General features: G+C 35.6%; 1 protein-coding gene across 1 annotated transcript; it reads right to left on the bottom strand.

Annotated features, from left to right (window-relative positions):
* Nucleotides 1–2,651: 2,651 nt before the first annotated feature.
* LOC120518139 (extracellular calcium-sensing receptor-like) lies at nt 2,652–12,000 on the bottom strand. Its single transcript, XM_039740756.1, has 6 exons — nt 11,882–12,000; nt 11,236–11,527; nt 10,088–10,912; nt 9,709–9,936; nt 9,376–9,499; nt 2,652–3,559 (listed from the first exon to the last, which is right to left on the bottom strand). Exons 1-6 carry the CDS (start codon nt 11,998–12,000, stop codon nt 2,652–2,654), a joined length of 2,496 nt encoding a protein of 831 aa, XP_039596690.1.
* Nucleotides 12,001–13,075: the final 1,075 nt, after the last annotated feature.

Genomic DNA, 13,075 nt, shown 5'->3' with positions numbered 1-13,075 from the left:
AGTGGGTCTGCTGTACATCTGTGTAGATAAGGCTGTACAACTCATATTTATTTTGTTTATTACACTGCAGAAAGTAACCAAGTAGACCACATAGGCAAAGCCCCTGTCTTCTATTTACAACAATGCAGGAGTGGGATGATTGTTCTGAGATAAACCAAAAGCCAATTGGGCAAAAACAAGAAGCAGTAACATCTTACTATGATAGGGTTGGCTGTGGAAGGTCACATGGTATTGCAGTAGTAGTGCATGTAGCTTGGGGATACCAAAATGGTACTTCAATTCATGCATTTCCCAAGCTAAGTTTACACTGAAGAATGAATTTATCAAAAGGAAAACAATTGCTTTAACAGCTTGATGGACTGTGTAGTGAATTCAAACATCTCCTACTCAACAGTTTTATTCCAGGAACCTCAGGTTTATTCTGACATCTTTAAAAGGACAGCAGTGGCCCTGAAGGTACTTAGCCTGTAGAAAGGAGGTATAGATGAGGGAAATGGTCCATCGCACCATTGGAAGAGTGCAGCACCCAGATTTGAAAACACCTTGAAGGAAAGATTTTGAGAGTGAACCATGGCTAGCTGAAAATAAGAAAGTTTTTTTGTAAATTTGTAGTTTTACCTCTATTTCGGAGTGGGCAATATACCAGGTAATCCAGTATTCCGAATAAAATTCTTCTTCCACTATGGATTGCATACAAATGTTTTACCAGTATGCTAAAAATTATGTAAAGTTTGCAAAAATATTTAAACATAAAACAAAAAATGTGCATGGAGAAGGAAATGGGAATGGGATTTTGTGTTGGTGTTGCTAATGTAATGTTTTTGTCTATGTACTTGTATCTGAACTGTGAATAATAAGTGAGCCAGTCCTTGTTATGCATGGTGCTGTGTGGTTCAAACTGATTGCTGGGTCAATGCAAACAAAAGGGTAGCACAGGATGAAGTTGTGACTTGTTCTTTGTTTGTTTAACATTGGGGGTGGCAGCAGTACAAGCAAATTAATGAACAAGTGAGCAAAAAATGTTTATCGGTTTCAAAAAGGTGAGTACCTGCTGTTGAATCAGTTTGAGTAGCACAGAGGTAACACACATTTTGACAGGTAAAAGGTGCACCAGTGTGCATAATAAATCAGTTGTCCATTTGTTATTTGTTAATAAACATGTATCATTCTGAAAGGTACATGTAAAAACATCATATTGGTATCTATCAAAATTGTCTAAATTATTAATATGACAATATGGATTTTTAAATATACCACTCACTCCTATCCCAGTTTTAGGAAAGAACAGGAAAACAACATTTAAATTCTGAAAATTTTTATGTTACTTCAAAGGTAGAGTAAATGTTTGCTGAGGGTATGAGGTAATGATGCAATATGATGTTAGCTCAACCAGCCCTGTGTGATCTCCTTTTTGACTTGTCCTGTAGAGGTCCCCCACATTAACAATACCCCAGTCTCATTGGAGGAAATGCCATCACTCCATAAACAAGCAGTTGGGTTGTTTAACCTTCCTCCAGAGGTAACCTCAAAGTGGAAAATTTGTGCACCATTCTTGGTGGAATCACATAGAAGAATGTCTGGTTGGAAAATTGTTTCCAGAAGAAAAACATGAGAGTGATCCAACATTTGGCGAACATCTCTGCATTTTACTGTGGACAGACAGAAGTCATCAAGGAGCATGTAACCTGCGAGATGAAAAAAGCAAGTGGGAACACCACACATGGGAAAGGCGCTATGTAAATAAAATGTATTATTATTATTATTATTATTATAGTAGTAGTAGTAGTAGTAGTATTATTATTATGGGTCATTTGGATGGCATGGCAGCTGAGGAATAGGATAATGATTGCTGATACCAGCTAACTGACTTAATACAGGTAAGCACAGAGGAATATCTCAGATGAGGCAACAAGACAACAAGAAAATCACAGTGGATTGTATTTTCATATTCCACACTATAGGCACTGATTAGTACCCTAACACAGAAATGACTAGACTATGAAAAATAAAGAGGATGAATTTTTATTTTCAGAAAACATACTGTAGATGAATTGAAAGAAAAAATATACAATAAATATAGAAATATACAATCATGTACCCCATGAATGTCTTTCAGGTGTGATTTGTACGAATAGGAATTTCCCAACTGTTACATATAAAATGGCTGCTCTGTTTCTGTGCGCCTCTCCTCACTGCCACTTACTAGGACAATTACATAGTTAGCAATCTACATTTTTTATCGTCAAAATAATATTTCGCTTACAATAATAATTTTTCTTAGTGTCATAAGTCTCACCAACTGGTTTCCAGTTGCACTCTCTGGGTGCAGCATTCTAATATAAAGTGAGGTGGTGGAAGAAGTCTGTCATTTTTTGATTGTGTCACAGAATACCTGTCATTGATTTCTTTTTAGCTGTGCAGTTCTATAATTTGCTAACACTGGTTTACCTAGTCCTATTTATTTTATGACTGGTGCTTGTGAAAGTGTGGGTATGTCTAGTATGCAATGTTGAGTATTTTGTTCAGTCAAATATGAGGCAGATTGTTATTAGAAGTACAGAAGTACAATTTATTAAATCTTTTTGCATTTACAAAAATTCAGATTTCTTTGTTATACATTCCTACAAAATATGATCTAAGACAGTACCACTTTATTTAGGGTTTACTTTTCCCATTATTGACTTTTTATTATTTAACTCTGGCTTCAGTAAAATAATAAAACATTTTGGACTAAAAATTGCTAGAAGTAGACCAAAGCTTGAGGCCAAGATTGCAAATACCTCAACAGCTACTGTATACTTTCCTGGAGAACTGATGTAAGCAGGGATAAAACTTATCCAAACTGCACAAAAGAGTAGCATGCTAAATGTTATGAACTTGGCTTCATTAAAAGTGTCTGGCAAATTTCTTGAAAGGAAAGCTATTGCAAAACAGGTACATGCTAATAGCCCAATGTACCCCAATACAGAGCTAAACCCTACTATAGAGCCATTATCACATTCAAATATAATTTTTTCATTTTGATATTTTGTATTTTTCACTGGACTTGGAGGTGCAGTGGACAGCCATATGATACATATTATAGACTGAATTATTGTGAACAGAAAAATGGTGCCTCTCTGCTGAGAAACACCAAACCATTTCATCATGTTGTTTCCCGGCAAGGTGGCTTTAAAAGCCACTATGACCACAATTGTTTTTACAAGAATACAAGAAACACACAAAACAAAGCTGATTCCAAACACTATGTGCCTCAGTATGCAAGTTAAATCGGTGGGCTGTCCAATAAAACATAAGGCGCAAAGAAAGCAAAATGTTAAGGATACCAGCAAAAGGAAACTTAGTTCAGAATTGTTGGCTTTTACTACAGGAGTGTTCCTGTATAAGATGAAAACCACTAAAACGCAGATTGATAAGCAAACTCCAAATAATGAAACTGTTGTTAAGGTAATTCCCATTGGATCTCCATAAGAGAGGAACTCGATCTCTTTTGGCAAGCACTGTGTTCTGCTTGGATTTGACCAGAAATCTGCTGGACACTTGACACATTCAATGGAATCTGTGAACCAGGAAAAATGCAGTTAATTAAAACTTGGTACATTCAGACAACTCTAATGTTTGTTATATATACGCTCAGTGTTTACCCATTCACTCATTTAATTTCTTTCCCCACAAATCCAAAGTTGTCTGGTCCAGTCATATCCTATGTCTAAGGGTTTAGAATTATAAAGAAGGCAATACATTTACAGCAGAAAATAAATAAAAAGACAATGGAAGTGGTAGGGGTTTTAACAAGCTTAAATAAAACAGGCCTAGCTGAAACTCTGTTTTACCAATAAGCATGACATTTACGTACTATTAATTAACTATCAATATACAAAATAGAATTTATGCAAAGTCAACATTAGATATTATAGTTTTTTGTTACACTTTAGTTTAGGTACTGCAAAAAATGCACTTCCTTCTCATTTACTCTTATGTAACAGACCTTAACAAACACTTCTTTGTGTCTCCTTATAACATAAAGCATCAGTAAAGTTGTGCAATGTGACTTAACTAACAAAACTTCACTTTGAATTGGTCTGTGGTGGCTTAACCAAGACACATTTCTCTTGATATTACTTGTTTAGTATAAGACCTGTCAATCCTTCACATTAACAAGTCATTTTCCCATCCAGTCAGTATGCTACACTGCACAAAGATGAATAGCCTATGTACTGGTGTTTTGTAAGTGGTACAAAGACCAAAAGATGCCTTTGCTAAGGTTTTGTTACGTAAGAGTATGTGAGTAATAAATGAATTTTTGCACTACCTAAGCTAAAGTGTTACTATTTTTTTTTCTATAAAAACATTTTGATAATTATTCGGTTTAGTCCTGAGATGTTTTATATATTACTGCTACATGACATCCATGCAGTGTTTGAGCACTTTTCCAATTAGTAAAGGGTCCAAAGCTTTGAATAGCAATGTCTTATAAATGATGAATATAATCTTCACCCCTAATCCATAATTTTTATACAAATTAAGATCCTTGTTCTCCCCAAGATCCTAAATTGAATTAAGAGTGTTTGTGAATGTAATGTCTATTTTCTCAGTGAGAAAAATGAGTTCTGATTTTACTTAGCAGTCACTTTTGATTAATATGTAGATTGCTTAGCAATTGTCAACTGTCCTGTAGCAGCTATTGCATTCCTGGTATCTGCAAACACATGGTGTTTTTTGACTAGTAATAATGACTTGCAAACATAAAATTAAAAACATCGATTCATTCAAACACTAAGCAGTACCATGTAAACTGAAGCCTACTACTTGGTACAAAAAAAACTAGCAGTTAAAAAAAAATTAAACATACCACAAATTGTAAAATCTGCTACAAATTCTGTTAATAAAATAAAATACTAATTGAAATTAATCCTTCTAATGCAAATTGCCCAGACTGTGCCTCTGGGTGTTGTCCTGCTCCCTGCAGCCCGGATATGGCGTGGACCCCAGAGACCCCCTTCTTTAGAGACCTCTTTCAGCACATCTCCCACATTATAGCACAATCCCTCATATCGGGCTGCTGTTTTAGTCCTACACTTGCTTTTCTTTTACTCTGTATTGCTTATCTTTCTTGTATAGTCTGATAGAGAACCAGCTTGTCATTTCACTGCATGTTCTATGTGCATGTGACAAAAAATGTTATCTTCAATTAAAGTTGTTCATGATGTTATGAGTAATTTTATTTACATTTTAATTAATGAAATTTATGTCACTGTTAACAGGTATATAAAAGAAAATGGGATGTGCAACAAATATGATTGAAAAAAGTAAGGGTTGTAACAATTAATATGGTGACATGATTTATGAGCTAGAGAGACAGGCTTTGTTCTGAAATTTGAATGTGATGCTCACTAACACTTAGCAGTGCATCATCATGTTAAACCACTACATGTAGCCACACATTTCCTTGTAATAACCTTTTATTCTTGTTTATTCAAATGGCATTTAAAACTCAAGCTTTCCTAAACATTATGGCACTATTGTTGTTGTCAGTGACTCTAGTCAAAACAGGCATGATTGGTTGGCATGTTATACATTTACAGAAGATGAACATTCTCCACAAAAGTCCTCCACACTGTGCAATATTTAATGCAGCAGCATTTTTAAAATATAAGAATTACCGTATATACTCTTGTATAAGTCGGGTCTTGACCCAAAAAATCAATCATAAAATCAGACCCCGACTTATACTCCCATTCAAAAATGTGTCACTTAATTTTTTTTTTTTTACATCTTCTTGCTTCCTTCAATCTCACACCAGTTTCTCAGACACATCGAATTTTTTTGCAGCAGCACAGTTACCAATTTCTTTTGCCACTTCAATGACTTTTAATTTAAAACCAGCTTCATATTTTCTTCTGATCAAACGCTCCATCTTAGATTAGGGATGCTCTTATGATAAAGGTGTATGAGGGTGTGAGATACAAAAAACGCAAATCAGAATTCGGAATTGTTTGGGTATTACAGTGTGGTTACATACATTACTTTACTTACATTACTTTGATATAACACTCCCTTCAGACCATTTGCTATAATGCAGATGCTGTGCTGAGAGAGCTCTGTTAAAGAAACTCTGGGGGCCAATAGATTCTAGCTGCAGATCTCCAGAGCTCCACTCCATTGTATATCAGTGATAACACCTGGTTCTACTATTGTTAAAATTTGGGTTGGGGTAGGGTTATCTGACTGAAGTCATGTGACAAAAAACCTTCAATCCAATTGGTTGTCCATTGGAGCTACTGAATTGTGGAGCTGTGGAGTTCTGCAGCTAAACCCATCTTCTGGGACACAAGTTACGATACATCCCTCCCCATCATCAATGCCACACTCTACTGAAAATTTCTGTAATATACCATTTAGCATTCTTTTAGTAAATGCAGAACCACATTACAACTTCCTGCTAAGTCTCGTTTTCTAACTGTTGTTCTAATTGATCTCAGTTTTGCTTCCAGTCCTGCTTTACTGAATTGTACTGCCATAGCACAAATTGATAGTTATATCTGTTGATCTTTTGTACCCTATCAAAAAATACCACCGCACACAGTTTTGGCAACTTTAATACCTAAAGGAAATCTCCTGCAAAATTAAGAGCAAACCAACTGTGTGCAAGAATTACACATTAACTAAGAATGCTTATAGGGGCCTAGTTATTGTTAACATCAAAATTTATATAAGTGTTGGCTTAATTTGAAACGAAGACACTTGGATTATGGAATTTTTTGTATGTGCCCCATATTTAATGTTCAAAATTTTCCAGCAGCTGTAATTGTAACTATATTATAAACCCTCGACAAATGCAGATACAATACACTAAAAAGCATAAAGATGCATGTGTGTAGCAAATTATTTATGATTACCTTACTGTTTGGGTAAGACAAACAAAAGCAAATACGTTTAACACCAAGCTGGATTAGATCACATGAATAACAGCAAGTAATCGTAAATTGCAAGAAAAAACAGGTCACAATTGCGAAACCAGAGTGAGACACCAGACAAGATCAGCCTGCATGGAACAGCAGGATGTCAGGTCACAAATTCCAGACAAACTTTTAAAAGACTCTAACATACACACAAATATTCCTGAAAAATTATCAAAAACTCCAGACAAAATGTCGAACATTCTGCTAATAAATTCAGGCAGCATGATTCTATGGACATGTTAACAAATAGCTGATAGCATGTTTTGATAGAAAACCATCTATTGAACATTTTTAAAGATACATATTTCTACGTGTACTAACTTGTTTCAGTTTGCATATTTTATTGGGTTAATTTTGCCACTGTCTAGTCAGCAGCTGAATTTTGTTTTTCTTGGTTACCGTTAGGGATTTCATTGAAACTGTGTCTCAAAGTCTGTTTGTAGCTAGTTTTCAGGTATAAGCCTACATGCTATAGGACAGCTGATGTTAGAGATCGTGAATGAAGACATGTAGAGCACCAGCTTAAATTATTTACAGCGGATATCTGAAGCAACTATATAGTCAAGGTGGAAGACCCTGTGTTCGGATTCAACGGGTTGGAAAATGGATGGATGGATGGAAAATAAATGATCACTTTTGTTACAAATCAGTTACAAATCAGCTGGTTCACACAAATTAAATGCAATATTAGAAAATAGCTTTATAAATTATTTAGCAACTTAAAGTTATTTAAAACTATTTTGCATTGCAATAGATGTGATTCTGATAAGTATAGCAACCAACATGACACACAAGACTAGGAGAGAGTGACAGAAAGATGTTAGAACCTGAGATGAATGTCATAAGTATGTCTGGTTAGTGAGGAGTGATAGGCATTTTAGGGAAAATATTAAGCAGAAGGAGAGAGACAGCAATCCTATGCAGGAAAAACAAGAAGTACAAAAGAGGAAACAAAACACAAAAATTCAAAGTGAAAAAAGAAAATCTAGGCATCGAATAAAAAGAATGCAAATAACAGAAAGGCCAAACATAAATCACGTGCTGAAGAAAATGTAAATATACTGCTCAAAAGAATTAAAGGAACACTTTTTAATCAGAGTATAGCATAAAGTCAATGAAACGTATGGGATATTAATCTGGTCAGTTGAGTAGCAGAGGGGGTTGTTAATCAGTTTCAGCTGCTGTGGTGTTAATGAAATTAACAACAGATGCACTAGAGGGGCAACAATGAGATGACCCCCAAAACAGGAATGGTTTAACAGGTGGAGGCCACTGACATTTTTCCCTCCTCATCTTTTCTGACTGTTTCTTCACTAGTTTTGCATTTGGCTACAGTCAGTGTCACTACTGGTAGCATGAGGCGATACCTGGACCCTACAGAGGTTGCACAGGTAGTCCAACTTCTCCAGGATGGCACATCAATACGTGTCATTGCCAGAAGGTTTGCTGTGTCTCCCTGCACAGTCTCAAGGGCATGGAGGAGATTCTAGGAGACAAGCAGTTACTCTAGGAGAGCTGGAGAGGGCCATAGAAGGTCCATAACCCATCAGCAGGACCAGTATCTGCTCCTTTGGGCAAGGAGGAACAGGATGAGCACTGCCAGAGCCCTACAAAATGACCTCCAGCAGGCCACTGGTGTGAATGTCTCTGACCAAACAATCAGAAAGACTTCATGAGGGTGACCCAAGGGCCCCATGTCCTCTAATGGGCCCTGAGCTCACTGCGCAGCAGCATGCAGCTCGATTGGCATTCGCCATAGAATACCAGAATTGGCAGATGCACCACTGGTGCCCTGTGCTTTTTACAGATGAGAGCAGGTTCACCCTGAGCACGTGACAGAAGTGAAAGGGTCTGGAGAAGCCATGGAGAACATTATGCTGCCCGTACAGTTTTGAGTTGCTGCAATTAAATTTTAGCAAAATGGACTAGCCTGCCACATCATTTTTTCACTCTGATTTTTGGGACGTCTTTGAATTCAGGGCTCTGTAGGTTGATCATTTTCATTTCCATCAAACGATGTGGCATCCTTTCGTTCCTAACACATTACCCAGTCTATATCAGTATAGATATCCAGGAGGATTTCTTTTTCCCATTGAGATCTGATGTGTTTTCAAAGTGTTCCTTTAATTTTTTTGAGCAGTTTATATACACAAAAGGAATACTCCTTGAGTAATCTAATTTTTTAAATTTCTTACTTAATAACTGTTAATGCTTTTTTACAGAATAATAATATTGCTTTCATCTTAATGTAACAAGTATCTCTGGTTACAGTTCTTTAAATGTAATAATGACAGGGTTAATCAACCATACTCATTGTGGCTAATTATATTCAGAAAACATATACCTTACTATACAGTTTGTTAAATAGTTTATTTTACATTCTATTGCATTCTAATATAATAAAGCATCTTACTAATGCCACTGCTAATCTCTCCGTCAGCACAAGGTACACAGTCGAAGCAGCAAACAGGTTCTCCTTTTCTTGTAGCTTTTCTTGAGCCAGGTCGACAGCTTTTGCTGCACATAGACTCTGGTACCTGATGAAATATAAATGTATTTGCAAAATCAATACCTATTCTCAAAGTTATAGGTAACCCTATATTTCAAAATCATGGATGAAACAAGAAAAATGCAAAATTATAACTTTTATGCTTCAGACTTTGTAATCTTTGCTATCTACATTTCATATAAATTTGAAAATATGATAGTAGAACCTGTTTCACTTGTTGAATATGGTTATGCCTACCATCCCAAAATCAAAGTTCCAAAATATTTCATCCTCTTTCAGCATGAGGTCATTCCCTGCACCAGCTGATTCATCAAAAAGACCAACAGTTTTCACTCTGACTTCACCATGTTCATCCATTTGCCAGCTCATTATGTCATAGATTGCTGGAGGATCTCCATTTTCATTAAACATTATTCTTTCTCCCAAATGATTACTGAAGTTCACTTTCATTAAATAATGGAAAAGCTTAAACACAAAATTATTACATTTAAAATGATTTTTAAATTATTTTTGTGTAACATCTCTAAACATGAAAGCCATACCTGTTAAGAATTAAGTTATAGCACAAAATGCATTATTCAGGTTTTAACATTGAGGTAATCTTTTATTTTCTTACCTGCCAGGGCTGTATACTTGTAATATTTGCACATGTATGGTTTTCAAAGGGTCCTTTTCCACTTTCACAAGACATTAAATTATGAAGTGCATGTGCCAATGCATACACTGCCTTGTAAATGTTATAGGAACCTCTTAATTGTGATACATCACTGTATCCAGTTTTAGTGCTGCTGATGTTCTCATGTCCTGTACATATTGAGTGGTCAACAGATACATTTTGCCCATGTATGCCTCCTTGAAAACTGCATCCAAACATTGTCTCCCAGAATTGAACTAGCAGCCTCGTGTTTGGATTAACATCAGGATGCACCTGAAGAAGAAAGTTTTGGAATCCTGGAATTTCTCCTCTACGTATTGCAACTCCAATAGTCCCTCCTAAACAAGCAAAGTTTTCTTTAGTGGCCAGGGCCACAGAGGTAGCCCATGCCTCACTTGCAATCCATTGCCTCCCAGTGATGTTTTGTCTAACCACTTCCATTGCCACAGGAGTAAAATCAACTCTAGATGATAAAACAACAATCACTTTTGCAGTTGAACGTTTTATTCTGTCTACTATTTGAAGCAGCCTTGACTGTGTTATTACTTTGGGAATGGTTTCTGTGAAAGAAATGCATCCAAATGTTTTGACTTCTTCAATAAACAATTTCACTGCATTCTGCCCATAATCATCGTCGCCTGCTAAAGCACCTACCCAGGTCCACTTGTAATGTTTAAGAATTCGAATCATAGCTTTGATCTGAAAGGTATCACTTGGAACAGTTCTAAAGAATGATGGAAACTCTTGTTTGTTGCTTAAGCAGGAACATGTTGCATAATAACTGACCTAAAATGCAAACATTTTAAAGCATAAATATATTGACATTAAACAGCATGTATATGAAATATATTTAATATTAAAATAGATTATAAAATACAACAGTAATTCAGTAATGCAGTAATTAATTTCAGTGTACTGCACAACAAGGTATGGTGGAGATAAATTTTGCATCTCCTAACAGACAAGAAACCTACTTAAAATCATTTAACGTACTGTAAAAACAAAGGGTATCAAACAAGAACCTCCTCATGTATGCATAAATATATTATATTCATTAATGTTTTGCTTCACCACCATTAACAAATAAGAAAACATTAAGGGAATTGTACCATAGGAATCCGAAACAAACTGACTATCCGTGATATTGCAATAGAATGTGTTGATGCAGGGTCTCCAACAATTGCAAGAACAGGAGGAGATCCATAGCAGTTAAATTCTTCCTTTGTATCATCCATTCCAGCAAAAAGAGCAGTGGCAGCTCTGAGGGCTGTTGGTATCTTTTGACAGTTGTCATACAGTCGGTATCCTAAAGTAATATTAGGCAGCAGAGTTTCATTTCTGTTTATTTCCTCAATAGCAAAAACCATTGCTTGTGCTCTCTGAAATATGGCAACATCAAATCTGAAAGAAAGTCAATGTCAATGGTTTGATAAAATAAATCTTTATAAAATGGAAAGACACAATATGCAGTTTTTAGAACGAACTGGATCTACAGTAACTATTTGATTTTTGAACATGTTTGGAATCATACTGTATACATTACATGCTAAAATTAATTTTTTATTGTACCTTGGTAGTTAATAATTTTAACAAAATTCACAAAATATATTTAACACATACTTCTTCCTTCCTAATAACATTTACAATCTGTGTTGAAACAGTATAAACAGCATAAAACCTCCTCTGATATTCTATGTAGAAATGCTAAACATTTTCCCTGTAAAATATTCAATATATAAATTTACTTCAGCTTACCCATCACACTTCCATTGCTCGGGTTTTACTCTGAAAGACAAATCCGGTGAGATTATTTTTACACTTATTTCAAATATGCCTCCTAAGATAATGTCTCCTTTTTTATACAGGCTATTCATTTCAAAAATATCTAGAATTGAACATGGTGGCAGTATTTGTGCCGTAGTAAAAACTAAACCTATGGATATTAAAAGCTGCCAATGCAATTTCATTATTTCACAGCATCCAAGAAGACTAACTGGCGAAGACTGCAGGAAGCATTGCATATGTATATTGATTTATATAGCTTATTTTTTCCCAGAGGGATTTCACTGGCAAAATGCAAATATGAATTTATTTTCCACAAGGGGTCTGAGAGCTTGCTCCATGAATACACAAAAAAATTCAAGATATACTGTAGTTAAAAAATGTACTTCTATGTGATGATGTCATATGTAGCCATGTGCCTTTCATAGTTTATCAGTGTATTTTGTATATATTGTAGGAATTTCAATGATAGCAATGTTAATTATAATAATTTTACATCATGAGAACACTGATAAGGTTTGTACTGAGCTACCTAAGACACCATGTGAATAACAGCCCTGAATCTCCTACAGTTTGCCTATCTGCTATTAAAGGACATCTCTTGCCTAAATAACCAGGCAACTATGTAAAGATAATGACTTTTGACTGTTCTGGCTCCTTTAATCTCATATAGCTCTTCCTGTTCAGAAGTAAGGCAAGTCAGATGTGAAGGATATCCTATTCATGTGTTGCATTGCTTTGTGCTTGACAGGCAGAGCATAATTTGTGAAACTGTCAGAATGATTTCTCACAACACAAGGGGCTCCCCTCAGGAAAGTGCTGTCTTCCTGTTCCCCTCATACACATAAAACGTTAAATGATATTAGATAACTCTGCAATTCTGTGTGAGTGTCAAACAGAGGGAGGAATACAGGGGAGGAATACAGAGGCCTCTTGGATGATTTATTTCACTGAGTCAAGGTTAACCATTTATTATGACTAATACTGAAGAGATGGTGGTAGACTTCATGAAGAGCAAGGTTTCCTTGAAACTGGTCTTCATCCATGGTTTATGATTTATGTTTTGTGAATCTATTATTTTGAGCTGTACTTGCCACATGGGTTTTGAAATTTAATTTTGTTGTTGAGAGAAAGAGAGAGAGAGGTTGAGAGCATACACTGATACAG

The sequence above is a fragment of the Polypterus senegalus genome, chromosome 1, assembly GCF_016835505.1.
Source record: "Polypterus senegalus isolate Bchr_013 chromosome 1, ASM1683550v1, whole genome shotgun sequence".
Taxonomy (NCBI): Eukaryota; Metazoa; Chordata; class Cladistia; order Polypteriformes; family Polypteridae; genus Polypterus; species Polypterus senegalus.
The sequence above is the reverse complement of the archived record's forward strand: the minus strand, read 5'-3'. Positions and strand labels throughout refer to the sequence as shown.